Here is a 27,859-nt window from a genome sequence, read left to right as displayed (position 1 = left end):
TCAGAATTCTTAAGTATTAAATGAATTAAAATGATGGGTGGGGATAGGAAAGAGACAATTAGTATTCATAGTACAATTTGGATATATCTCAGGTAGTGGGACTATAAGAAATGTACTCATTTTCCCATTTCATGTATTTTTTAAGTTTTTACTGTAAGTTACAGCCACTTAAAAATCAGGCCTACACTGTTAGGGTGCATGTGTCTAAGATTCAGCAGGCTTGTGCTCTCCATCCCCACCTCGGCCTCAGTTTCCCACTTGAGAGAGCTTTTGGAGAAGAGCAAATGAGATAATGTGCAGGAATGTTTCCTCTAAACTATACAACACCATCTCAGGGGCTTTGCCGTGGTCGTAAGCATCAGTCTCTCCCGGGCGATCCCTGCACGCAGTCCTTCCTTTGGGCGCCGTGGGGATGGTTGAGCACAGCCCTGCCCGTGGCAGATGAGGACACCAGGCAGGGAGTGGCAGCCGGGGCCTGCAGTCCAGTTCTCCTGCCGCCGGGACAGGAGTCTCGCCTCCACACCCCAGAGTGCTTAGGAGTTCATCTGGCTATTCTGGGTGGTATTTGGGGCTGGGGCTGTGATTCTTCTCTCCAAAAAGCCCAGAATTTAAAGGACTGTGGAATGCATATGTCCGTTTTTCTCCTAGGCCCACCCTGTACGTTGGGAAATACTCTACCAGCCTCTACGCCTCCCCCTCAATGGTCCACGAGGGGGTTGCTGTTGTGGTAAGTTCCCTTGCGAGAGGGTGAAGGGGGAGGCTCACAGATACAGCCTCCTAACTGCTCCTGTTCCATTTTTGCAAAAAGTGACTTTGAATCATATATAAACATCTGTTGGTTAAGATCTTAGATCCTCAAAAACATTTCCTGCACATGCCACCTTCTCCTTTCGAGGAGAGCTGCGTGACAAAACGGTTTGCTAGGCCCAGGAAGCCCTGGTCATCCCCTGGGCCTGGGTGTTGAAGTCTAAACCCCCGGCCGGAGGTCACAGCTCTCCTCAGCCCAGGCCCACAGTGCCCGTCCTCCCCACTGCTGGGGTCCAACCCGTGGGGCTTCCTGCTGATCTCAGAAGTTCCTTGTCCATCTCTCTCAGCCTTAGTTCAGGCTGCACCTCACACTCCGGCCCTCCCCTTCCTCCTCTTCGCTACTCAGATCCTTTTCATCCTTTCTGACCTGGTCAGTGCACCATCTCTGGGCGTCTGAAACCCCATGCTCCTGGCGGCTCACTTGGTGTCTGAGGTGTTTGGTTGGCATCCCTTGTCTTTCCAGTGAGGCGGGTTGGTCAGCGGCTCCCATGAGCAGGGCAGCCTCACTTGAGGTCCAGCAGCGGGCTCGTTGGGGGAGCTGACTCCACCCTGGTCAGGTGCATCGATCGTGGATTGCTCAGTGCCCTGGCATTCTCCTTCACTTACACTGCTGCTCACAGGAGCCGCTGGGAACTCCACACACACCCTTCCCGTCCCCAGCTCCTAGACAAAAGAATTTGAAAAGGTGTCCATGTTAAAGACCTCAGCACAGCCTTTCACGCCCTGAGGGGGGAGCCTCCCCTGCCATCCTGGACCAGCCCCAACCGGAGGTAGGACAGTGCCTTAGGACAGTCACAGGAAGGGAAGGCCTGCTCACCTACAAGGGCTGCCCAGGCCTCACTTCAGCTCTGTCCACAGCCCCGAGGCAGCACCCTTCCTTTGCTGGAAGGCCCCCAGACTGACGGTGTCACCATTGGGGACAAAGGGGAGTGTGTGATCACACCCAGCACGGACCTGAAGCTTAACCCTGGGCTCAAAGGGAAGAACAAGCTCAACTACTTGAGGAACTACTGGCTTCTGATCGGTGAGTGGTTCCCTGCCATGTGCTGCCCCCTGGTGGGCAGAGCCGACTTTGCGAGTTACAGTCAACTGCTTTGTGCTTAGTTCGTGTCCTGGTCTTCCGGACCTTGAACTGTTTACCCCCAAGGGAAGTGAACAGGGCAGCTGTGTTGCCAAGTCAGTTCCCCAAAATTGTTTAACGACTATTCCAGAACTCAAGTACTAAGTACAGTCATGTCGGGGATACGGTCTGAAAGATGCGTCGTTGGGCGATTTTGTAAGTTTGCAAACATCCCAGAGTGTTGGTACACAAACCTAGAAGGTACAGCCTACTACACACCTAGGCTATACGGCACAGCATACTGCTCCTAGGCTACAAGCCTGCACAGCATGTTACTGCCCAAAGCAGCACGAGATTAAATCAAGCCCAAGAGAAATGATGCCATCCAGAGACACAGCAAGCACAAGATGGATGAGGCTGCTACTGGCATAACGTGGAACACTGTTTGACAGCAAACTTTATAAGTAGAAAGAGGACACTTCAAAATAACAAAAAGGATAGTATAGTAAATACATAAACCAGTAACATAGATGTTTATTGTCAATATTTGTACTGTACATAATTGTCTGTGTTACACTTTTGTATGACTTGGCAGTGCAGTAGGTTTCTTTACTCCAGCATCACCGCAGACTCGTGAGTAATGGGTTGTGCTGTGACATCATGATGGCGACGTTGCTAGGCAATAGAAAATTTTCAGCTCTATTATAATTTTTTGGGGCCGTTTTCATATATGCAATCGGGCAATGACCAAAGCATCATTAGGCAGCACGTGACTGTAATGTAAACTTTGTGCAGCCATCTGATGCACTGAATGTCTGTAATGTGCCAGGCATTGGCACTAAGCACTTTAGAATACATTTCCTATTTTTCACAGGTAGGCACCCTTGTTACTTCCATTGATAGTTAAGGAAACTGGAGCGATTTCTATGGAAGAATTCACTTGGAGTTGGTGTGGGTGTAGGGGCGGCGGGGGAAGGAGAGGGTTGAAGACCAGCAGGGACTGAGGGAGGTGAAGAGTTAGAGGCTGGATCCGGGTCAAGGAGCCACGGCAAAAATCCTGGGTGTGTGTGGGGAGTCCCTTCTCCTTCTCTTCCGCTGTCAGCCAGCCAGATAAGAGTCAAGATGACACCCAGAGGCAGTGAGTGTGACAGATGAAGGCAGAGGTGAGAGAGCTGCGTCTCTGGCAAGTGTCCCAAGTAATTACAGCAGGACCGAGTCTTCTTGAATCTGATTTGCCCGTTCTGTGTCCCAGTTCTGCTGCCTCCCAGCCCCAGAGGTGGTGAAGGCGGGGATGCAGCCGCAGGGGGTGGGGTGGGCAGGAGGGAACTGGGGGTGCCAGCGTGCACAGGGGCTCGTGAGGTTTCTCCTTGCCATTTTCCCTCTTGATCTCTGCTGACTGGTCCCTGGGCAGAGAGAGGGCAGAGCCGGGGTACTGGGTAGGGAATGTGGAGGGGCTTGGGGAGTGCAGGGCCTTGGTGGCTGGCCTGGGAGCAGTGTGACTGGGTGGTGCAGAGAGGAACCTGGGTGTGTTCAAGCCCTGACCATTCCCTTTGTAGCTGCCCAGGTCTTGTTCTTCTCATTCATCCTGACTCCTTGCAGCCATTTTTCTTTTAGTCATCATCTTTACCAAAAAATGGGCAAAGGAGATGGCAAAATAATTCTGTATTTTTTTTTTAACAGAAGTAGTTTGGAAAACTTGTGTGAAGGGGCTCACAGTAAGGGGAAAAATAGCTAATGAGCACAGGCCACTAAAGTGATAAGGCCACTCATTTTATGTACCAGTTAAGGGGACACAGACTGCCTACTAATGGTTAAGAAGTGAATTAAGGAAAGGTGTATGTAAGACTATTAAAAAAAATACAGAAAAAAATCTTCATGGCTTTATCATTGCAAAATGATATCCCTTTAAAAAGGAAAATTTGCTCAAGTAAGAAAACTGAAAAACCCACAAAGTATCAAGAAGTAGTTAGGGAAGCATCCGCAGTTCTGAAGACCCTTCTGAGGAACTCCCATGCGTCCCCATTTTAAATAGTCTTTGTGTAAACTGGGGCCAAGGTCAAAAGATATGCTCTTCATGTTGAACTATTATGTTCTTCTATTTGGTTTTTGTGGAAGAAACTAAGGATATCCCCACATCACATTCATCTTAAAAGTAAAGTCCTCTTAGCTTGAGGGACTTGGTCTGGGGGTTGCCCAGAGCAGCGGTGCTAACCTGGGGTGCTCTCAGCTTCACCTGGGGGCTTTGTCAATTAGGCACTCAAGCCCCCGAGACCCTGAATCAGTAGATCCAGGGCAGGGCCTCTGCTTTTGCTCTGGAGTCCGGACATAACTGCTGATGGTAGATAATCACTAAAACGCAGGTACCGTTTACATGAAAGTGTTTCCGGGTCTCGTGAGTACGTTTGGAGCATACGTGGTTCAGCATGTGAAGCATGTTATTACCGAGCTGAGGGAGAAGCCTGTGCGTAAGAACTACAGGAGGAAGACGAATGAATTGGGGCTAATCACTTCCATGGCAGTGGGTTGCGAGGTGCCCTACAGGAGGGGCAGGACTTGGAGCACTAAGAGCGGGCGTCAGGGGTGGGGGCGGGCAGGGCACTGCTGCCCATGGTGGCTCGTGGAAGGCACAGCTTGATTTCTCTTAGAGTGAAGGTCTTCTGTTAGCCTCAGAGGGACCGGGAGATATGTTCAGGTCCCTGGGCCCCACCAGCAAATCTGAGTCCGAGGTCTGCAGACCTCACGTGAGGAAGTACGACTCCCCCGCAAAGCCTGTCTCCGAGGTCTTCGGCCAACAAGGAGCAACTAGGGGCGGATCAGACCAAAGTGAGGCTTCCCTTGAAGAGCAGTGTTGTGTTGTTGGTAGAGAACTGACCTAAAGCGAGGGACTTAGGATTTTTCTAGGTCAAAAAATGTCCGTAGCTTGGACTAGCTGCTGTTTGTATCTTAGCAATACATCGCAAAACCTTGGATAGAATAGCAGAAAGATCACAGTGAGACCCGATCTCAGTGAGAGAGCGAACAGGAAAGTGTCCGGGGCCAGGGTGCCAGCAGCCCAGGGAGAGGTGAACTGGCACACTTGGCGGAGTGTGGGGTCATTTGCGCACAATAGATGCTCAATAAACGTGTGATGAATACTAGGTAGTCACGATGTAGTCGTGTGGAGAGCAACGAGTGAAGGCTGAGAGCACCGTGACCCCTGTCCTCCTAGCAAGTATGTCCTGTTGCTCTCGCGAATAGCTCACCACTCCCCGGATGGAAGCTCACATTGCAGTAAAAGAAATAGAGCTCCCCCGGAGCAATTGAAAACCAAGATGGGAAGTTGATACTCTAAGTGGAGTGATGTTACAAGGGGAAGCGTTGAAGGGCGAACTCCCTGGACGTTGAACAAAGCCTCCTAACGCTTCAGCCGCAGACAGCCTGTTAGGAACACGCACACAAGTCTTGCTCTGAAACATATCCCCAGCACCCTAATTCCTCTCCTCATTATGAGATTGAGAAGACTGGATACATGCCATTAAGTAACAACATGTCTCCCTTTAAAAAAAAAAGTTTTTATTGATTTTAGAGAGAAGAAGGGAAGGGGGAGAGAGAGAAACATTGATAAGAGAGAAACATCAATTGGCTGCATGCCCCCTAATGGGGATGGAGCCCACAACGCTGCATGTGCCCTGGCCCAGAATCGAACTGGTGACCTCCTGATTTATGGGTGGATGCTCAACCACTGAGCCACACCCGCTGGGCGAAACTTCTGTCTTGATGAGACATTCCTAGCAGCTGCCTCTCGTGTTCGTTCTCTTCCTTTACAAACTGCGACCTCTCCGTGGATAGTGACTGCTGCCTCAGCTGGGCCGCAAGGGCTGCCCCCACCTGGACGCTGTTCTCATGAAAGTGTCCTTTCCTCTCCCAGGACACCATGAAACGCCACTGTCTGCGTCTACCAAGATGCTGGAGAGATTCCCCAACAATCTGCCCAAACACCGGGAAAATGTGATTCCTGCCGACTCTGAGAAAAAGAGCTTTGAGGACGTGAGTGGGGCAGGGAGCAGTGACGGCTCTTCGGGTCGGGTGGTGGGAATAAGGCATTCCTCTTGCCTTTAGAGCTTACAGCCAACTCCGCTGGGGAGTCCACAGCAAATGACAGCTGGTAGGGACGGAGGGGAGGAAGGAGATGGCCATTAGCAAAAGCTGCAGGAAAGGCAGTGGGGCCGAAGGCTGGAACAGCAGCAGAGGCCGCTGGAGGGAGGAGAGCAGCAGAGCTTAGGCCTGGAGGTGAGGCTGACCCTGTGTGTCCAGCTGTGGGGCTGAGGAGACAGGCCTGACCGGATCTGAGGCTACCAGGTGGGGACCAGTGGGAAAGGGGATCACTTGGCTACAGAAGAACCATGTTACCAAACCTTGACAACCCTGGCAGCGGAGGGAAGACGGAGAGAGGAAGTGGGGAGACTGGAGTCCAGTGGCTGCTCAGCCTGAGTAACGATAACATCACAGCAGTAATTCTTAAGGCAGTCGCTTTGGGAAAGGCAGCGGTTGTCCGGCCCTGTGCTCTCTGGGAGGGCTTAAAAAATCCAGCACATCTCACATATTCCTTGTGAATAGTCAGTGCTTCTCTTGATTGGCTTGTTTGTCTTGCTGGAAATGTTGCAGAGATGTAACCACTCTCTCCCACACAAGGTTATCCACCTGGTTGACCAGACTTCAGGGAATGCGCCCAGCACCGTTTCTCAGGGTGTGGAGGAGAAGTTCGCTCACGCCCCCGCCAAGCCCGAGGCCCCTGTGGACTCCGTGCTCAAGGACATCGCCACCATCGTCCTGAGCACCTTCCTGCTCATCGGCTGGGTGGCCTTCATCATCACCTACCCCCTGGTGAGGCCCGGCCCCTCCCCCTGGCCCACCCGCATGTTTCCAAGCTTCTGTGCCTGTCACCTGATGACTGTGAGGCCCGGCCCCTCCCCCTGGTCCACCCGCATGTTTCCAAGCTTCTGTGCCTGTCACCTGATGACAGTGAGGCCCGGGCAAACACAGCAAACAAGCATATACGTTTCTTTTCACATGTAAAAGTCAGTATTTGCTAATCTTTAAAAGCATTATAATTAGAGAGACACTGGCTTCTCAAAAAATGATGATTTTGTAACCAAGATCTTATGGTTTGACTGTACAAACTGATTTGTAAACCTTGCTTACAGTTCCATTTGAATAGTTAACTATATTTTCCTTTTTTAAGAATAGCCATAATAGGTGAAAATCCCTTTAACTCTCTTCCCTTAAAAACTGGCTATTAGAGATATCAGCGAGAGTGAGAAAGGTGGCCTGGTCATCCCTCCCACTCTCTAGTTGGAAATAAGTGAGCTAAAGTCACATAGTCGCGTAGGCTGTGCATTGGATACCATATACCAGAGGAATATTCCTTCATCAGGTTGCTCCGAGCCCTGAAATGTTATCACCTTAGCTCACAGTGCCCGGTAAGCGCATGCCCATATAGGAATGGGCATATAAACCCTTTACTTTGGGGGTGCTTTCCACTTGTTTAAGTGGGTCCACCTCTGCTGCCCCTGCCTGGTGGCCGTCAGCCTCCAGTGGGAAGAATGGGCTGTCCTGGGAAGTCTAACTGGCAGGGAGACGACCAGCCATTGAACAGACCCTGCCTCCTGTGCTTCCCACCGTCTCCTCCACCCTGTGGGGTCACATAAAGTGCACCTGCTTCTCTGGCACAGGTAGCCCTGCCTCTCCCCGGGCCCCAGGGGACACGCCGCACTTGTCTGGATGTGTGTTTCTCTTCCCAGAGCATGCATCAGCAGCAGCAGCTCCAGCACCGGCAGTTCCAGAAGGAACTGGAGAAAATCCAGCTCCTGCAACAGCAGCAGCTGCCCTTCCACGCACCCAGGGACATGGCTCAGGACGCCGAGCTCCTGGACTCGTCCGGCCTGTACTCGGAGAGCTCGGGCACCAGCAGCCCCAGCACGTCCCCCCGAGCCTCCAACCACTCGCTGCACTCCAGCAGCTCTGCCTCCAGAGCCGGCACCAGCCCCTGCCTGGAGCAGGACGACGAGGGTAAAGCCATTTGCCATTTGGTGTCGTTTTCTCTTTCATTTGAGTATCACCTGAGAGACACAGCACATGGCCCTCCTGGGCGTGTCCATGGGGTTACGAAGTTCCCAAGCGTTCAACATATTCTCACCTGACTCCCTCCCACTCTCAGGCCAGGGTTCTGCCCATCTGTGGCCTCTCCTCTCAGAGGGCCTTCTGGGAGCCCCCGTGGTCCCCTTTCGTCTTGCCCCACAAGGGCTGGCAGTCACTGCTGAGCAGAGGTGCACTGGCCCCTGGCTTGAGAGCATTCCCGAGGCCAGCCAGGGGCCAGGGAAGAAAGCGCAGCTGTTGGTCCACTTTCCCTTGGAGGGTGGCTCAGGCTGGTGTCAGGACAGGAGACCTCAGAGTCCTCAGTCTCACGCTGGAGACTCTGCAGCTGGTCTCCCCATGTCACACGGGTGTTTCAGGAGCAAATCCTTGAGGTGGGTCTGTAGCGAGCTCCTGTCTTCAGGAAGGTGTAAGACGTTCATTCTCACAGCAGTGCAGAGGCAGGACCGGGGCAGGGGACAGGCATAGAGTCTGAGATGCATGTCTCAGTCTGAGCTCAGGAAGCTGTAGCCACTCTCGCCTCCAGGTTTAGGTTGGGTTTGTTTAACACTGTCCCTCCTTTTTCCCGTTTTGTCCCAGACGAGGAAACCAGCATGGTGATGGTTGGGAAAATTTCCTTCTGTCCCAAGGACGTTCTGGGCCACGGAGCGGAGGGCACAATTGTGTACCGGTGAGTGGGTTGGAGAGCCCTGTGCCTTCACCACGACAGACAGGAGTGCCTGTCGCTTGCCAGGCTCCAGAATATAGCAGGGTCAGAGCCGTGACTCAGACGGAAGAGTGCCGCCTCCAGGGAGAGAAGGGGTGACCACGGGTGGTTGGTTGGAACCTCCTGGGCTCTGAGGCAGATGAGTGGCCGCTGTGTCAGAGGAGAAGGAACACTGTGGGTCCACGAGCCTCCTGTCGTCTCCACAGCCCCCTGCACCTCCCAACCCAACCCCACTCCTCGTCCTGCAGGGGCATGTTCGACAGCCGGGACGTGGCGGTCAAGAGGATCCTCCCCGAGTGCTTCAGTTTCGCTGACCGCGAGGTCCAGCTGCTGCGAGAGTCCGACGAGCACCCGAACGTGATCCGTTACTTCTGCACAGAGAAGGACCGGCAGTTCCAGTACATCGCCATCGAGCTGTGCGCGGCCACGCTGCAGGAGGTGGGTGCCCGCGCCCCCACGCAGCCCCCCTCCTCCCGGCACCTGGGGCACGGTTTCAGGGATGGCCGGAGTTGCCTTTTTATTTCCTTTTATTAACTTTCTTGAAGTTATAATATGTACTCGTTTAAGACAGACAGTTTGATGCATTTGCAAAGTTGTATACCCATTTAAACAAAGTCAAAATGTGGAGCAATTTTATCACCCCACCTTAACCCGGGGTGTCCCTCAGCCTGCCGGGGGCAATCTGTGGTTAGCATCCGTCTCCCTCTTGGCCTCTGGAACACCTGGCCGGTCCCGATCCCAGGCCTGGTGTGGGCTTGGAGGATGCTTCCTGATGACCCGAGTCGTTAGGATCATAATTCTTCTGCTCAGTTTCCAACTCACCGTGAAACTGCCTCACTCATTCACTCGTAGGTTTAATGTATGAGGCAGTGAACTTGAGTTTTTTACCCTCTTATCTTTCCCACTGTAAACTAGTAAGTTGGAGCTTAGCTGTTTGTTTAAATTAGCCTATTCTTTGAGGAGAAAGTCTTTGGAAAAATAAGGATTTGGACAGAATATTGTCAGTAAAACTTCCCTTTCTTGAAATATGATAAAAGAAAATGAGCTGACTCAATACCAAATGTTAAAGCAGGAAGCTGGAGGCACGATTTTTCTAGATAAAATTGAATCACTTTAAAAAGAGAAAGAGGAGAATGCACCGAGGGGTCGAGTCCTGGGGCTAAGCCGCGACCTGGCCGTGTCTCTTGCAGTACGTGGAGCAGAAGGACTTTGCCCACCTCGGCCTGGAGCCCATCACCTTGCTGCAGCAGACCACCTCCGGCCTGGCCCACCTGCACTCCCTCAACATCGGTGAGAGGCTTCCTCCACGAGGCGCGGCCCGGGCAGGGTGACCAGGGGGACGGGCTTGCCCAGGTGGGCCTGGCCTCTGCTGAAGCTCTTTGCTGCATCGCTGGCGTGCACGCTGTATAAGAGTCTGAGGAGGATTCTTACACAGTTGAAGCCTTTAGAGGCGCAGGGCGCTAGGCAGTCTGAGGAGGGTGCACTCCCATCGCAGGAGGAGGCCCGATGTTGCCCGTGGTTCACATTGGGCTCATCCGGAGTTTTGTGTTAGTTCACAGAGACCTGAAGCCCCACAACATCCTCCTCTCCATGCCCAATGCGCATGGCAGGATCAAGGCCATGATCTCCGACTTCGGCCTCTGCAAGAAGCTGGCAGTAGGCAGGCACAGCTTCAGCCGCTGCTCGGGGGTGCCCGGCACCGAAGGCTGGATCGCCCCGGAGATGCTGAGTGAGGACTGCAAGGAGAACCCCGTGAGTAACGGGCACAGGCCTTTGAAAACTGCAGCCTCTCGCACGGTCAGGACTAGGAGCCTCCTGTCAGGACTGGAGGGCAGTGACACGTGTTTAACAGCACGCCGCTGGCCCTTCGTATCGTCTCACGACCAGGTGAACGAGAGGGGCCAGCGGGAGCAAGTGTCTGGTTTTCCCTCCTTTCCCAGTCACTTCCCCCGTATTTGGGAACTCAGAGCTTCCATAAGGTGAACGCACTTCCAGTTTGTATTCTTTTTCTTTTTGTTTTTTTCTCTCAACTTTTCATTTTGAGGATTTTTAAGATGTGCAGAAAATACCTTTGTACCTCCGTCCAGCTTGAACATTTGTTAGTTATTTTTCACTTTCTCTCTGTCTGTTGCTGAACCAGTTGAATATAAAAGGGAAGCACCCCAGTCCTTCACCCATAAATACCCTAGCAGGTGTCTTCCAAGAACAAGCACAGTCCTAAGCTTTACACCATATCACACCTCAACAACTAACGTTTGACCTCTGACACTCAGTCCACATTCACATTGCCCCAGATCCCGCTTACAGAGCTGGTGTTTGCAAACCAGGGTCCAGTCAGGTGCCTTGCACGGCATGTGACGCTCTCCCCTGTAATCTGCTTCGGTCCCCGACCTCTGCTCCCTGGGAGTGACGTTTGAAGAGTGAGGCGCTCGTCTGGAGGAAGCCCCATTCGGGCTTGCTCACTCGTTTCTTCGTGGTGGTGGTAACTCGCCTGTGTAGTCCTCGTGTTCCTGTGAACTAAAAGTAGGTCCAAAGGACCGAATGGATTGAAGGTACATGTTCTTGCAGCAGCCGTCACAGGCCACGGCATCAGGAGGCACAGCATGGCAGTTGTACTGTTGTTACTGACCCCGCTAGCGATGCCAACTGGGCTCACTCGGCGCAGGTGGCACCTGCTTTTCTCTCCACCACGTTTTCCTCTTTGTTGTTCCCTGTGGGGCCATGTTTGGCACAGCGTGGATGGTGTCCTCTTTCCCAACAGTCATTCACCTGATGGCACAGCGTCCACTGACAGTCCCTCCCGGAATTCCTTAACTCAGTGGGAATTCTTCTACATGTATTAGCTGACATTTTTCTGTAAAGAAGAGTTTTATTTCTGATCCCCTTTCTCTCTCTCTTTTTTTGAGTCACTATGAATTCATGGATTTTTTAAAATAGTGTTATAATCCATTATAGTCCTTTTTTTCCCTATTCTTTTTGTTTCTCCTTTTGACACTCAAATTGGTTCAGCGGGAGCCCTCCCGCTGGCTTCTTCATCCTTCTGCTGAGAGCCCATCGTGTCTTGGCACCTTTATCCCCCGATCCAGACCCGGATGGGATCAGCCAGTCTAACATAGATGAGATTCTGTCGAGCCCTCTTACCCCATTCACAGGGGACCAGCAGCTGGTCAGTGAGTCAAAGAAGTCAGTTATGATGAAGGTCATGAGAAAATTCCTCATACTTTAAACGCTAACTTAAAGCAAGTACTGTGATTCGTTAAGTAATAGGAATCTTTGATGTAGGTTTTTTCTTCGCATTCGGGTCCAACTGAATGGAGTTGTTCATTTCCTCTCCTGTATAAGCACCTCACATGCCACTTCTGTGCCTTCTAGTTTGAGACCTAGACTTTTCACACCCGTCCTAAGAGCAAAATCCTAGCTCACTATTTATGTCCCAGTCCCTTACAGTGGAGTCTCCCACATCCAGTTCATAGGAGTTTGTAGCCACTCCCCTTTATTGAATCTTTGCAAAACTCAGCTCACCTCAAAGTTAGTGGCAGCCGTGTTTTAACAGCTTATGGGATATTTAAATTAAAGAACAAGTGGCAATAATAAGTTTGGGAAAGAACATAACTGAGCGTAGAGATGAGCTGGTGGGAGCAGGGGACCCAGGCGTGTAGGACAAGAGCGCCCCAGCATCAGTGCTGAGTGTACCGGGGGCGTCAGGCAGCGCAGGCTGTGGCAAACGGGGAGCTTGAATGATACTGAGCAGGTGAAGTGACAGGTGAGAGCTTCAGCTATGGTGGACTTGCTCCTCTGTCCCGAATCTGTCACCCACGTGAGGACAATTCTGATGAGATAAGGGTGGTTGGGAATTGGAAGACCTGAGTCTTGTCCTTGACTAGGACAACCTTGTCCTGGTCGTCATTGGACCTCTCTGCCCAGGTCTTTATGAGATTCGCTGTGCTCAGCCCGTGGGGCTGTGCTGAGGGTGAACGGCAGGTCATTATTGTTACAGGAGTATTTTCCCGAGTGGAAGGTGCCGGGCTCATGGGTTTCCCTCCCGGGTCCTCAGGTGTCTGCTAGAGAATCAGTGGTGCAGCCTGGCGACAGGCCATGCTCGGGAGCCACCTAGTGTTACATCCAAGTAGTGCAGGCTGGAAACCACAGAACGGGTTTGTGGGATCAGTGAGAGGTGTCCGTGAACATCAGAATGACCTCCCTGGAAACTTGCCACATAGTTTCTTTCTGGGGCTATTTTTGAAGCAGCGAGTGTTTTATTCCTTTATTAACTTAAGTTTTAAAGCCTAACATAAGCAGGCCCTGGGGTACACCAGGCAGCAAAGGCACAGAAATCCCCACCTCCAAGGAGCCACCTGCCGGCTGGGTGAAGAGTAGCTGATGGCTAGGAGGGAGCTTCCTCGGGCCACACACCAGTTTAGGTGAATTTTCACGTATTAATGCACGTAATCTTGACAACAACCCTGAGAAGCATAGCATGTTCTCCCTGTTTTCCGTTGGAGGACACAGACACAGAGCGGTCACAGGGCTTCCAGCTGGCCGGTGGCAGAGCCGGGTCCTGGCAGTTGGCCCCAGAGCCCCTGACTCCAAGGTGAACACGCCACCCAAGCGGCCCCTGCAGGGCCCAGCACCGCTCCGAGCAATTCCCAAACGTCAGCCCGTCCTCCACGACATGCTCAGTGTGGAGGAAGTGGCAGCCGCACTCCCCTGCTGCTGGGAGAGGGGCTCCCAGAAGGCCTCTCACACCCGCACTTCTTTTCAGACCTACACGGTGGACATCTTCTCTGCGGGCTGCGTGTTCTACTACGTGGTTTCTGAGGGCAGCCACCCTTTCGGCAAGTCCCTGCAGCGACAGGCCAACATCCTCCTGGGCGCCTACAGCCTCGACTGCTTACAGCCCGAGAAGCACGGTGAGCGGGCAGCAGGGCGTGCGGGGGAAGGAGCTGCTCCTCAGCTGCCCGGAGGCCCCTGCGCGGGGATAGTGCCAGCTCTGTGTTCCCAGGGATGCTCTCTCCAGGAGCCCACCTGTGGCTGGAGGGACTATTCCTGCAGCACCTCCTTCTAGAGCCAAGAAGCTGAGTTTCCGTCAGGTCACCCATTACCTGTATGACCTGGGCAGCCCCTGTGGGGACCTGTGTTCTCCAGCTCGTGACTGGCGAGGGTTATATAATCTGAGGTCTTTCCTGCACCAACGTTCGGAAGGACACGCAGCCCGTGCGTCATATGCTGGGCTGGCTCTGGTCTGCGCCAGTGGTCAGCTGGTGCAGGCGGGGCTAGGGACAGGCCAGCTTGGTCCTCACTCTCCAGGCGTGGGTGCAGCAAGTCTTTCTTCCTGACCTCAGGCTTTTCTGTGTTATAATTTACCCACGACACCCAGTTCTTAAAAACATCTTTAACTTTTTAAAATTAAAAACTTACGTTTTTGCTGATGGATTAATTTCCCTTATTCCCAGTAGAGAAATGTTTAAGGCCCATAATTCCATTATACAGTGATGAATGGGTGCTGATGACACCTTTGTATATGTTACTCTGGTCATCTATCTAGGCATATGTGCATAGGCACATACTCTTTTGCAACATGCTCGGTTCTTAGCTTCACCTTGACTCTCTCTCCGTGTTGACCCGTGTTCAGCCAGAGTGTCATTCTCGTGGCCCCCAGTTCAGGGTAGGGGGCATGGCTGTCACCGAGCCTCTGAGTGGGTATTCCCAGCCCTTTTCACACCCTGTGATGAGGACTGTCCTTATCCGCTGAAGATTCCTGGGCAAGCTCTTCGTTAAGTTACAGACGAATTCCCGTCCATGGAGTCTTAAGTCCAAGGGCGTGCAGACGGGTCAGGTGGGGGTGGTCCGCCGTGGCGCTGGGCTGGTGATGATGCGTTCGTCGTGTGCTTCTTGTCTTCCTCCGCAGAAGACGTCATCGCCCGGGAGCTGATAGAGAAGATGATCTCCATGGACCCTCAGAAGCGCCCGTCAGCGAGGCACGTGCTGAAGCACCCGTTCTTCTGGAGCCTCGAGAAGCAGCTCCAGTTCTTCCAGGTGGGCCTGGCTCCATGCAGACTGAGGTAGCGCTCGCCAGGCGCTGAGAAGGCAGCAGGACAAGGAATAAGACACATGACATGACCCCGATCCCATACCTAGAGGCAGCCCGCCTGGCAGCTTAATATATTTTCTTCATAAAATAAAAGTGAGATCAGGATCAAGCTATATATACAGTTTTGTATCTTGCCTTTTTTTTTTTTTACTGTATATACTATTTTAAGTATTTTTCCATGTTAAAGCTCTAAAATTATAATGACTGTTGCATTCTATCATATGCGTGTGCCATCATTTAAAACCTGTGTTATGGGAGCTTTCAGATGCACACAGAAGTAGAGGGAATATGATAATGAACTCCCGGTTAGCCATCAGCCGGGTCCAGCAATTGTTAACTCAGCCTTGGCCCTCTCTCCACCCCTCCCCGCCCCAGAATATTTTGAAGCAAACCTCAGGTGTCATACAGTTTCATTCAAGTTTCACAGATTTAAACATTTCCTTATATTGGGTTTCTGTTTGTTTGTTTGCCCAGCTCTTAAGATAGATTCCGAGGTTAAATTACAGGATCAATGGACATGAACTCCTGTAAAGTTGTGGCTATTTTAAGGCCTCCTAGTATTGCTAGGTGGCTTTGGGGAAGGTGATATGTTTCTCAGCGTCCTCCCTGGTATGACATGCAGGTGAGGTGCTCAGGGTCCGTGGACAGGTATGATCTGTGTCATCTCTGTCGTGGAGACGGACCATGTGGGCCTCTCTGCAGTGAGCAGCAGACATGGCCACTCCCAGAGGAAAGCTAACTCACAGGGGTGGGGGAGGCAGAAGTCCAGCTGCCCCGCCCAGAGGCCGGCTTCATCCCAGCTGAGGATTCAGGAGGCAGTGACCGCTCTGCCTGGGTGTCGATCCTCCAGCTCAGCTTCTCTCCACACTGACCACCACCTGTGGCCTCGTCTTCCTGCAGGACGTGAGTGACCGGATAGAAAAGGAGTCCCTGGACGGCCCGATCGTGAAGCAGCTGGAGAGAGGCGGGCGAGCCGTGGTGAAGATGGACTGGAGGGAGAACATCACTGTCCCCCTCCAGACAGGTGACCACCGATGTTCCCAAAGCTGCAGCCGGTTCTGAGATGCAAATGTGGAAATGGCGGCCGCAGGCTGTTTGAGCTCCAAGCACCACATGCAGAGTGGAGGCTTTCTGTGGGTGTCGTCTGGTTTAGATGCACGGCAGACGTTACACCAGTGTGTTTCATTGTTGTCTGAGTGACGGATCAGTGGTGGGTGGTGCTTGTCTCTGGTCGGGTGTGATCAGCAGGTGGGATGCAGATGAGCCCCACCCAGGTTCAGTCTGGTCGCGCTCCCGTCCTCGATGAGAGTGCAGTGATGTTGTTTCAGTCCCATCGCTTAGTCCCCAGGAGCCTCAGGAGTTGTTTTCTTGTGGAAAGTGTTTGTTCCATTGCGTTCCTTGTATTTTTCTAGATCTGCGTAAATTCAGAACCTACAAAGGCGGCTCCGTCAGAGATCTCCTCCGAGCCATGAGAAATAAGGTGAGGGCTGTGAACCCAGCCGCTCAGCCACCCTCTCCTCCTATCCATTCTCTACGCACCCTTTCACCCAGCCTGGAATTCTGGGCGGCCTTAACCAGACTTGGCAAACTAGAGACTTTCTTCCCTTAGACACGCTTTGTCTTCGGGGACCTTGAGGTGAGCAGCTCACCTGGGAAGCAGGCTTTCTGCTGCCAGCGTCCTTTGTGGTCTCTACTGACTGTCTGGTGCCCTCTGCCTGCCCGATCCAGCACCATGTCCACCCTTAGAGGGCGCTCTGGGCACTTCCCACACGGGCCTGTCTCCGGGGCCCTGGGCAGGGGCCGCACTTGTCTCTGGAGGGACCTGGGGGTGTCTTGGCCTGAGCTGTCACTGAGCAGCCTTCAAACAGGGCCCAGGCCCAGACGAGGCCTCCAAGCCCATGGGGGCAGACACTTCAGTTCCAGGCGACTTTATTCCGCTTGAGGCTGCCAGGGGCCTCGCTAGGTCCCCACGCCACTCCCCACGCTGGGCCTTGCTCAGCTCCGAGGTCTCCTCCGAGTGAGAGGAAGCAGCCATGGTGAGCAGGATGGATTGTGGGCTGCTTAACCCTTTCCCCTTTCCTTTACAGAGAACTAACTAACGTTTTCTTCCTTGAGTAATAAAAGGGTCTCTGACCAGCGTTTCCTGGGCTCTCTAACTGATGGGCTATGTCTGTGTCGCCCTGTTTGCAGAAGCACCACTACCGGGAGCTCCCCGTGGAGGTGCGGGAGACCCTGGGCTCCCTCCCCGACGACTTCGTGCGCTACTTCACGTCCCGCTTCCCCCACCTCCTCTCGCACACCTACCGGGCCATGGAGCTGTGCAGCCACGAGCGGCTCTTCCAGCCCTACTACTTCCACCCGCCCCCCGAGCCACAGGCCCCCGAGACTGCAGACGCCCCTGAGCCAGGCCGGACTCCGTCTTGTGGCCCCAGCTGTGACTGAGCGCCCCCTGTCTGCAATCCAGGGCCAGAGGCCACACTTAGCAAGAAGACCAGGCTCCCAAACCAGTGCCTTGAGCTGCCTGCTCTGCAGCTGGCAGAGGAGGGTCTGACCCCTAGATGGGGAGAGGTGACCCCTCCTGACCTGCAGGAAGCTGGGAAGACAGGGGTGAAAGCTTCACCACCAGGGAACAGCTGCGGGAAGGGCCGTCCCCAGGCAGCAACAGGGCACCTCCACCTCCTCCTGGATAGACTGGCTTCAGACGTGTTTCTTTTTAAACTTCCTGTTCGATGTCAGCCTGCAGGCCTTGAAGGAAGCGGGAGGAAGAAATCCTAAGGCCTGCCTGTGTGCGGGGCCCGGAGCAGCTCTCCCCAACCAGCAGGCTGAGGGGCACCGACGGAGGAACGGAGGTCACTGGTCACTGAGCACAGTGCGCCCAAGTGTCCCAGGTCACTGGACCCAGTGCTTCCTCGGGGCAGTGGGGTGTGGTGTTGGGACAGGTCAGCGCACGCCGGAAGGGAGTCCATGGCCGCAGGTGTGGGAAACGGAGAAGACGCTCGGTTCCAAGGCAGCTGCGGCCCCATGTGCTGGTGGCCTCCATGGTGGCTTTGTGGCCTGGACCATTTAGGGATGCTTAGGAGCATTTGGGGGCAAGAAGTGATACTTCCCTGGCCATCAAGGACCCAGGCAGGGACAGGCCTTCGGTACCGGAGGGTCAAGGGCCTACCTGGCCACTGTGGCCATCCCAGGAGAGCCCTGGGCCAGAGGGCAGACGATGAGGCCTCTATCCCTGGAGCCAGCAGGATGGCCAGGGGCTTGGTGGCCAAGGCCAGGCTCCCCACGTGCCTCGTGGGCAGGATTTTTTGTTTCTCTTGGCAGATTTTAATAACTTTATAGTTTGATCACACTGTAGAATGCTACCTTAGCACAAGTGAGCTAAGCGTCACGTGAAGCTTGCTCATGAAGAAGAAATGCAATACATCTATTCTGTGTGGTACCCCTCCCCCTCCCCCTCCCCCTTCTCCCCCCCGCCAGGAAGAGTGTTCGTATTCAGAACATTCTCCAGCGCCGGTGAAGAGCAAGCATTACAGCGTCACTATACACGTCATCCTCAAAGTAATATTCCCTAAATCGCCGTGTCCTTTCTCCCCCGAAATTTAATGTAATTTTTAATTTTCGTTTTAATCAATTCCTGTCCTTTCTCTACCGAGAGCCTTAGTGGTTACATGCAGTGAGGGTACCACGTGAGGAAGCGTTTCCTGTACGTTCTCCAGCCAGGGGAGCGGCTCATGCGGGTCCGCCCTGCACCCTGGTGAACTCGGAGACTCCGCTGGGCGTGCGAGTGTCACCGTGGAGTTCACTGCCTGACGGGAAATCACTGTGTCTTACTGTGCGATGTCTTCGTGGTGTTCGTGTGTGAAGGCCACGCAGCACAGGCTCTGGTTCTGCCTTTGTAGACGTCCGTTCCCTTCCATGATGCCTGAGACCACTCGTTCTCTTAAACAGGACCCACCTCTGTGAAGCTCACCAGTTACCTCATTCAGACCTGCACAGCCAGACGGGTTCTTCTCCCCGCTCTCATTGGCCTGTGCCAGCTCCGTTCCGAGGGTCGCTGTGCCACCAGCCCGAGGGACAGGCGGAGAAGGTGCCACGGGTGACGTCCCGGGCTGCGAGCTCTCAGCTGCCGGGTGCGGCTGTGCCGCACTGCTGAGCATTCTCTTTGCGGAGTAGCCAGGTCGTTTTTAGCCGCCCGATACTTGTCATCTCTCTGTTTTGGCTCAACTTGCCTGCAGGACAACTTCTTTTTAAAATGCCTTTTCTGCTGATCATATTTCTAACCACCCACTGAGACTCATTGATTCACCGCATGCTGGGACACTGGCGCTGGGGACAGAGAGAGGGACAAGATAGAACCTGTGCTCTCATAGGAGCCTGTGGTGAGAGACAAGGTAACATCAGTGCATGAAGGAGCCCAGGGTTGGGGAAAGGCGTGATTTGGGGTTTGCACCTTTTCAGTCTTAAAGCGCCCGTGTCCTGGGACCACATTGCTCTCTGTCCATCTTATCCTCATCGCCTTCGGGACCCAGGCCTTCAGGGGCTTGCAGAGGTCTTGCGTAGACACTTGCCGTGGAAACACCCTGTGGTAGATCCCGTCTCAGCCTCTAGCATTCAGGTTTCCTGCTGTGCTGCTGAGCTCTGGGACGTGGAGTACGAGTCCTTGAAGGCTGTTGGACTTTTTAGAAGTATTCGGTTTTATTTTTACGACACTTTTCTCTGATTGCTTCTCGAGCTTTCTAACTCATTTTATAAAAGACTCCGCGTGTCACTAGGCATCTGAGCATTTGCACTTTCGGGACTCACTGATGTTACCTGGTAAGTCACTGAGCCATCTGGGCGCCGAAGTACAAGATCCTGTCTCAGTGCGATAGTCACCGCAGGCTCTGTGCGGGGAGACGTCACTCCGGCCCGCTGCGTGTGTTGTACTGGAAGAGCTCCAGGCCAGTGGGCCCAGCAAAGTATTTTCTTCCCGTCAAGAACGGTCCTTCTCAGCATTTACCCTGGTCCTCCCGCCAAGGCTTTGTGTGGACGTGACTCGTGTATCTGTGTGACTCCCTCTCATTGCTGCTCTGACCTCTCGCTGACGTGGGGGCCTTTGGACAGCAGTGCTTTCTCTTGGCCACTCTTGTTTCAGAAGTTGGACTCTGGCCAGCTTCCCGACACTTTGGGTTTCCCAAGACTGTTCCCCTTTTCCATGTGCTCATTGGCTGGTTCCTGCGGAAGATGGGCTGGCTCTGCGTCCACAGCCCTCTCTGCAGGAAGAGCGAGCCCAGCACCCCGTAGAGCCCCCTTACCTTCTCGTTAGCTTTCCTTCGGTTTCTAAAATCCCTTTCCTTCATGCCTCCCGGCGTTGCTTTGCCCTGGCCGTTCTGCGCCATCCTGGAGTTGTTCAGATGTGCCTGGCCTGGCAGCAGCCTTTCCAAGGAAGTCACTGCGTGTCCCATCCAGATAAGCCAGATTTCCTCCTTCCAGGGTTGGACCGTTATCTTTCAAACCAAAGCGTCTACCCTCTTCTGTACTTCCTTTTGAAACAGTGATTTCCCATGCGTGACTCCAGTTCTGACTGTAGCAGCACTTAAATCTCTCCTGTGCTCATTGGAGAACCACGGAACCATCCGCAGTGAGCCTCCCACCCGGGCAGCCTTAACCCACAACCGCGACCAAGGTCCCACACCCGCCTCCCGAGCTCCGCGCTGGGTGGGTGCAGTATTCCTTTTCAGTATCCCAGAAGCTGTGACGGGGGTGTCCCCAGTACCCGGAAAGCATTACCAGTCAACTCTGCCACGTTCTCAGATGCAAACCTTACGTAGTGTTCTTTTTGCAATGACCTATTTATTTAACCTATTTATATTTATTTAATTTTTACTCTGAAGTATACCCCAGTTACCATTGCACTTGCTTAAAGCATAGACAATTTGTTTTGGACAACACCCCTGACCATGTTAAAACTGGAAAAGGAAAAGTTATACTGTATCCTTCCACGGGATGGATGCCTTACAGTAGCTTTGTTAGTGAAGGGTGAATGATTTGGTCGTGGTAAAAATGTTAATTTTTAAGTGATTTAAAAATAATTCTGTGCCATCGTGTCTTCTCTGTGGGTGGTTAGTTGTTAAATGTGTGTTAATTATGTGAAACAATCCTCTTTGTGGAGCCTAAAATCCTCCTTTTTAGCTTTATATTTTATAAACTGCCAGATTGTACAACTTTTATGTGTATTTTTAAAGCTTGACAATGTGAGGGTAATTATATAAGTTAAATGGCCTATTTTTGTACCTCCTGTACAGTTTTATAATTCTGCTGATTGATGATGGCGTCTTATGTTGAGCCAACCACAAATAAAGGTAGTTTTAGATTTGGAAGCCAGTTTCATCTTCTTAAAGATGCGACCACCACTCAGACCAAGGGGTTGATCCCAGCCGCCTTCCGGGGCGAGGGGGTGGCTGGTGAGGGTGAGCAGCTGGCTCAGCGGTGGGAAGGCGGGTGGGGGTGCAGTTGCCCGCTGGTGTCTGCGGCAGGGAATGGGGCTGGGACATCCTTCTTGGTGGCTCTTTGTGGGAAAAGACCCTTTGAAACTGCAGGAAGTCCCCTGAAGTATCAGTTTGAGCTGACTTCCAGGAAGGTGGCCAAGTTGGGACAGACTTGCCTCATGGTGAGACTTGGGCTCCAGCAGAATTTGGGGCACATGTACAGTGAATAGGATGCTGGACCAAGAAGTCTAGGATGAGAGAAACCCACTGAGGTGACTCGGCCAGCACAGAGCTGGGAAAGCACGGAGCGTGTCCTCCCGCATGCCAAGGAACGCATTCTCCTTCTCCCATCCATCCCTCTAGAATCAGAGGGCTTTGCTTTCTCCTGCAGCACCTGAAGGGAGACGCTGAAGGGCCCACCAGCCCCCGGACAGTGTAGCCGGGGCTCAGCTTCAAGACTGGCTCCTTCCACGTGGCCCCCTCTCTCCCCACCTCAGAGGGCACCGGAGCGTTCCTGAGAACCATAGACATACCCGCCTGCCGTCTGCAGCTCTGAACACAGCAAAGCCAAGGGCACACGGGAGGCTCGCTTCCTGTCACTTGATGCAACAGCAGAGGCAGCTCCTGCGTCCCCCACACAGCTATTACGCCAGGACTGCGTCTGCCTCTTGAATTGGCCCAGGCCAGGGAGGAAGGCAGCTGGCAGCACCCTTAGCTGCCTCCGAGAGCAGAGAGAGGAGGCCAGCAGGTGGCGGGGCCCGGGCTCCAGGCCCTGAGACAGGGTTTGCTGCTTTCGTGCTGAGTCAGCTTTGGGCTGCAAAGACGATGTGTTTTCTTAGTGTCTGGTGCACTTTATTAAACATTAGAGGCCCGGTGCATGAAATTCGTGCACAAGTAGGGTCCCTAGGTCTGGCCAGCGATCAGGGCCGATCAGGGCCTTCTGGCTGCCGGCTGGGGCTTTCCTTCCCTGGCTTCTGGCTGCCGGCCAGGGCCTTCATTCTGCACCGTCCCCTGGTTGCTAGCACACGTCATAGCGAGCAATCAAACTCCCTGTTGAACTCCTGAGGGGACACTTTGCATATTAGCCTTTTATATATATAGATATGCACACACATACACAACTGTATTCCATCAGCGAATGCACTTATTGGACTCTATGTTTGTCTCATTGGGGTCATGTGTTAGCTTCAAGAGATCATGACAACAGCTAATACCGGGCCAGGCACTGTGCTGGAGCATCAGTGCCCTGTTCGATCCTTGGCCTTGACATCTTCCACTTTAGTGAGAGACTGACCAGACGCTTCGGCAGGGCCAAAATCGTGTCTGGGCCCATCCGCTGTGGGCAGAGGAGCAGGACTGGTAAGAGCTTGGCAGCCCCGGGAAACCATAGTGAAGGATGGTGGGGGTTGGTGGGGGCCATGTTTCAAAAACAGGAGGGGCAGTAACTGAGTCAACTTGACCCCCAGAGCGGATTGGCAAGTGAGCCCACTAAATGCTCTTCCCTGCTGTCTCCTCTTCCTGCCTCTCTGAGTCCCTTCCCAGGCCTGCTCCATGACTTGGAGGAAGCCACGGAAGTGCCTGTGGAGTGTGCCTGGAGGTGAGACAAAACTGGAAAGAGTGACTAACACCAGCGTGGTTCGTGACCCAGTCAAGATTCTGGAAGATGCCAAGCAACTGGACTGCTGAGTCTCAACCCAAGAAAGTGACAGGAAGTCCTGCCTTGATCGTAATGATGGGGCTGAGGGTGAAGGGTAGGGCTGTGAGGGGCCTAGAAACTCACAGACATTTGAAGAAACTGCTGTTAGGCCCTCAGATACCTGTCACGGGAGGAACTGGCTTTGCTGTCTCGGTCCAGGTTTGAGCGGGAGTCGGGGGAACAGGGTCCAGGAGAGCAGACCCAGCTCCAGGAGGGGCTGCCCTTCAGCCTGAGCTGCCCAGGGGCCAAAGGAGGCTCTGTGAGTGAGTGAGTGAGTGAGTAAGTGAGTGAGGAGTCTCTTTGTTTTGGTTGTTTTTTTTTTTTTTGGGGGGGGGGGGGGGGGAGGGATTCCAATAGAGGAGAAGGGCCTCATCCTGAACAGACTAGGAAGAAACTGTTTTTTGGGTCAGAGGTTGAACTCAGATTCCTTCCAGATAAGCACAGATGACTGAGACCTACCCTTCCCTATGGTGAGTTCCTGGAAGAGGCTGCCTGAGCTGGTGTGAATCACAGGAAGTGGGGAGGGGAGGGGAGGGGAGGGGAGGGGCCAGGAGAGCTGAGCATTGGGGTCAGGTGGGGTGTCTCATGTCCCAGACGCACATGCCCTGTGGCAGTGATGGCAAACCTTTTGAGCTCGGCGTGTCAGAATTTTGAAAAACCCTAACTTAACTCTGGTGCCGTGTCACATATAGAAATTTTTTGATATTGGCAACCATAGTAAAACAAAGATTTATATTTTTGATATTTATTTTATATATTTAAATGCCGTTTAACAAAGAAAAATCAACCAAAAAAATGAGTTCGCGTGTCACCTCTGACACGCGTGTCATAGGTTCGCCATCACTGCCCTACGGCGTGGCTAGGACCAGGTGAGAGAAACAAGGCCCAGGGTTGACTCATTTAGGACAGTTGCGTTTGCACCTCAGAGTCCCAAAGGAGAGTACACTGAGGTTAAAGGGCTCAGTGGCCAAATGAATTAGGGAAACGCTGGGATAGCTGCAGATTTTGATGGCATTACTGTTCAGAGGCCTTTCATAGGCTGACAGCTTGTTCTCCAAATCAGGATATACACTTACCTCCAATTATTGCCTTTCATTTATTTTTAAAAAAGGAAGGGCCCTAGCTGGCTTGGCTCAGTGGATAGAGCATCAGCCTGAGGACTGAAGGGTCCAGGGTTCGATTCCAGTCAAGGGCACACACCCGGGTTGTGAGCTCGATCCCCAGTAGGGGGCGTGCATGAGGCGGCCGATCAATGATTTTTCTCTCATCATTGATGTTTCTGTTTCTCTCTCCCTCTCCCTTCCGCTCTGAAAGCAATTTTTCAAAAAAAGAAGGGAGGAAGGATGTTTGGAGTGGCAGAAGTAATGTTATATTGTCATCAAATCTTACTTTATTTTTCTCTTTCCAGGAAGACATTCCCAGCCTCTCCTGTCGTGAAGACCCAGCACCAAAGTAGGGCCTGGAGCCTAGCCAGTGCAGGCCACGTGCAGTTCACTCTGCAGCCACCCTGCTGACTGACGAGTCCTCTGGGGATGCGTGGTCTCTGGCTCTGGACTGAAACCCGCTGAAACCGGCTCAAGCAGCCGAAGCCGGTTTGGCTCAGTGGATAGAGCGTCAGCCTGTGGACTGAAGGGTCCCGGGTTCGATTCCGGTCAAGGGCATGTACCTGGGTTGCGGGCACATCCCCAGTAAGAGATGTGCAGGAGGCGGCTGATCGATGTTTCTCTCTCATCGATGTTTCTGACTCTCTATCTCTCTCCCTTCCTCTCTGTAAAAAATCAATAAAATATATTAAAAAAAAAAACAAAAAAAAAAACCGGCTCAAGCAAAAAGGCCAAAAGAATTGGCTGGTGGACGCCAACCTGCAGGAAAGGCCTCAGGAATGGCTGGAACCAAGGACTGGAACCATCGGACCACTTTCACCTCTTCTTTGAGCATTTGACCTTCTCGCCTCTTACAGACCCATCGCCCTGTGAATGGGAGGCTTGGCTTCCTCTGACCTCTGCAACCTGGCAGGAAAAGACTCTCTTTCCCCAACTTGTTTAAAAAAAACAAAAAAAACCTCAAGTAAATACCTGAAATACCATGATGCCACTTTGGAGCAATCGTTTGGCCAGGAAGGTGGGGTGGAGTAGGAGAATAGCAGCTCCCCAGAAAACCTGTTTGTGGTCGAGAAAGGAGGGATTCTTCTCCAAAAGAGGCAAGTCCAGCCATCACTCCGGGGGAAAATGTGAATCAGACATGTGCCCTAATTTTTTTAAACAAGTTTTTACATACAGTGGGGCCTTGGCTTACAAGTGTCCCGACTAACGAGTTTTTCGAGATACGCGCCGTCTCTCGGCCAATTTTTTGCTTTGAGTTGCGAGCTAAAATTCGGGTTACGAGCCAGCTTCAGATACCCCACCGCTAGTTGGCGCAGCGAACGTCACAGTGAACGCCACAACATCAGCCCAGCATCACCTGTCTCACTCGTTCACTTATTTTTTTTTTTTTGAATTCTTTTTTTTTAAAATTTTATTAAATCTTTATTGTTCAGATTACATTTGTTCCTCTTTTTTTCCCCATAACTCCCCTCCTCCCAGTTCCCGCCCCTCCCTCCGCCCTCACTCCCCACCCTGTCCTCATCCATAGGTGCACGATTTTTGTCCAGTCTCTTCCCGCATCTCCCATTCCCCTTTCCCCCCCAAGAATAGTCAGTCCATTCCCTTTCTATGTCCCTGATTCATTGTAATCACCAGTTCATTCTGTACATCAGATTATTTATTCACTTGATTCTTAGATTCACTTGTTGATAGATGCATGTTTGTTGTTCACAATTTGTATCTTTACCTTTTTCTTCTTCCTCTTCTTAAAGGATACCTTTCAGCATTTCGTATAATACTGGTTTAGTGGTGATGAACTCCTTTAGCTTTTCCTTATCTGTGAAGCTCTTTATCTGACCTTCAATTCTGAATGATAGCTTTGCTGGATAAAGTACTCTTGGTTGTAGGTTCTTGGTATTCAGCACTTTGAATATTTCTTGCCATTCCCTTCTGGCCTGCAAAGTTTCTGTTGAGAAATCAGCTGACAGTCGTATGGGTATTCCCTTGTAGGTAATTGAGTCTCTTTCTCTTGCTGCTTTTAAGATTCTCTCTTTGTCTTTTGCTCTTGGCATTTTAATTATGATGTGTCTTGGTGTGGTCCTCTTTGGATTCCTTTTGTTTGGGGTTCTCCGCGCTTCTTGGACCTGTAAGTCCATTTCTTTCACCAGGTGGGGGAAGTTTTCTGCCATTATTTCTTCAAATAGGTTTTCAATATCTTGCTGTCTCTCATCTTCTGGCACCCCTATTATTCTGATATTAGTGCGCTTGAAGGTGTCCCAGAGGCTCCTTACACTATCTTTGTATTTTCGGATTCTTTTTTCATTTTGCTTTTCCAGTTGGGTGTTTTTTGCTTCTTCGCATTTCAAATCTTTGACTTGATTCTTGCGCTCCTCTGGTCTGCTATTGGGTATAATATTCTTTATTTCAGTCCGTGTATGCTTAATTTCTAGTTTCTTTATCGTAGCATCGAGGGTCTCATTAGTTTTCGTGAGGCTCTCAAGTTTATTGCAAGCCCTCAAAATTGCGTTTTTAGTTCCATATCCTCCATTTCTGTCATGTTTTTTTGTCTCCGCATTTTTTTATGCTTTCTTGGTGCACCCCCTTGTGGTCTTTGTGGCAGTCTTGTTCTAGTTAAGCCTTGATTGTTGTAGTTAATACTAGAGGGATTTGCCCACCAGGCCGACTGGCTGTGAGAATCACCTGTGTCTGCCCGGGAAAACTTCTGTCCTCTGGGGAGATGCTAATCTAGCCTTTGCCTGAGGCGATCCTGCAAATGGCTCTGCGCAGGGCTTGGGCGGGGCGGGTCGCACGGGATCAGCAGGGCGGGCGGAGGGAGCAGTTATGGCTGCTCTCAGTCCCGTTCCCAGAGGCTCTGCTTCACAGAACCCCGGCAGCCGCTGCAAACTTCGGAGAGAAAGCTGCCCTTAGGTTCCAACTGATGCCGGACAATCCCGCTTCTCCCGTCTGAGTCTGAGTCCCTAGAGGCTCGCCCGGATCTGGAGCCCAAAGTCTGAGACTCACTCCCGACCGAAAACGACAACCGCGCCCTCAGCCACCAGCCCTCTTTTCGCGCGCACCTCCGCACCTTTAAATTTTCCACACTGCGCCTCCTCTGAGCCTCGGGACGCTGCTGTCTTTCCTTCTAGTTGAAGAGTCTCTCCTCAGCCAGCTTTCCTGTGGTTCTGGGTGATGTCCGTTCCATCTTTTAGTTGTATTTTTGAAGTGGTTGTTTGCGTCAGCAGTCTCCGGTGTTTACCTATGCCGCCATCTTTCCCCCTGATCTCCACTCGTTCACTTCTTGATTTGACATATGAGTAATTTGAGTTACGAGTTCCATCACGGAACGAATTAAACTCGTAAGTCAAGGCCCCACTGTATCTATCCTATATAATAAAAGGCTAATTGACCAAACAGCGGAACGACCAGTCAGGCACTGACCACCAGGGAGCAGATGCTCAATGCAGGAGCTGCCCCCTGGTGGTCAGTGTGCTCCCACAGGGAGAGTGCCACTCAGCCAGAAGCTGGGCTCACGGCTGGCGAGCACAGTGGTGGTCGTGGGAGCCTCTCCTGCCTCTGTAGCAGCACTAACGATGTCTGACTGCCAGGTTGGCCAGCAGTTGGACATCCCCCGAGGGCTCCTGGACTGCGAAAGGGCGCATGCCGGGCTGAGGGACCCCCCCCCCCCCAACACACAAGTGCATGAATTTTGTGCACTGGGCCTCTAGTATATATATAAAAGGCTAATATGCAAAGTGTCCCCTCGGGAGTTCTACTGGGAGAGCGGGAGTTCGATTGCTTGCTATGACTTGTGCTGACCACCA

General features: G+C 52.4%; 1 protein-coding gene across 2 annotated transcripts in view; it reads left to right on the top strand.

Moving 5' to 3' along the window:
• Nucleotides 1-21,151, top strand: part of ERN1 (endoplasmic reticulum to nucleus signaling 1) — a 70,161-nt gene extending 49,010 nt beyond the window's left edge. For both annotated transcript variants that reach the window (XM_070393151.1, XM_070393152.1), the window contains 14 exons: nucleotides 649-727; nucleotides 1,666-1,831; nucleotides 5,775-5,893; nucleotides 6,539-6,730; nucleotides 7,648-7,915; nucleotides 8,579-8,669; nucleotides 8,954-9,143; nucleotides 9,896-9,995; nucleotides 10,258-10,457; nucleotides 13,468-13,615; nucleotides 14,614-14,741; nucleotides 15,697-15,820; nucleotides 16,209-16,276; nucleotides 16,987-21,151. In XM_070393151.1, the coding sequence (XP_070249252.1) occupies nucleotides 649-727; nucleotides 1,666-1,831; nucleotides 5,775-5,893; nucleotides 6,539-6,730; nucleotides 7,648-7,915; nucleotides 8,579-8,669; nucleotides 8,954-9,143; nucleotides 9,896-9,995; nucleotides 10,258-10,457; nucleotides 13,468-13,615; nucleotides 14,614-14,741; nucleotides 15,697-15,820; nucleotides 16,209-16,276; nucleotides 16,987-17,238 (2,125 nt within the window). In that variant the 3' untranslated portion in view covers nucleotides 17,239-21,151. The remainder of the gene's footprint in view (nucleotides 1-648; nucleotides 728-1,665; nucleotides 1,832-5,774; nucleotides 5,894-6,538; nucleotides 6,731-7,647; nucleotides 7,916-8,578; nucleotides 8,670-8,953; nucleotides 9,144-9,895; nucleotides 9,996-10,257; nucleotides 10,458-13,467; nucleotides 13,616-14,613; nucleotides 14,742-15,696; nucleotides 15,821-16,208; nucleotides 16,277-16,986) is intronic.
• The last annotated feature ends 6,708 nt before the right edge of the window (nucleotides 21,152-27,859 follow it).

Source organism: Myotis yumanensis, unplaced genomic scaffold, assembly GCF_028538775.1.
Source record: "Myotis yumanensis isolate MYYU_CA2020_CCGP unplaced genomic scaffold, mMyoYum1.0.hap1 SCAF_16, whole genome shotgun sequence".
NCBI lineage: Eukaryota > Metazoa > Chordata > Mammalia > Chiroptera > Vespertilionidae > Myotis > Myotis yumanensis.
This window is presented reverse-complemented; position numbering and strand designations above follow the sequence as displayed.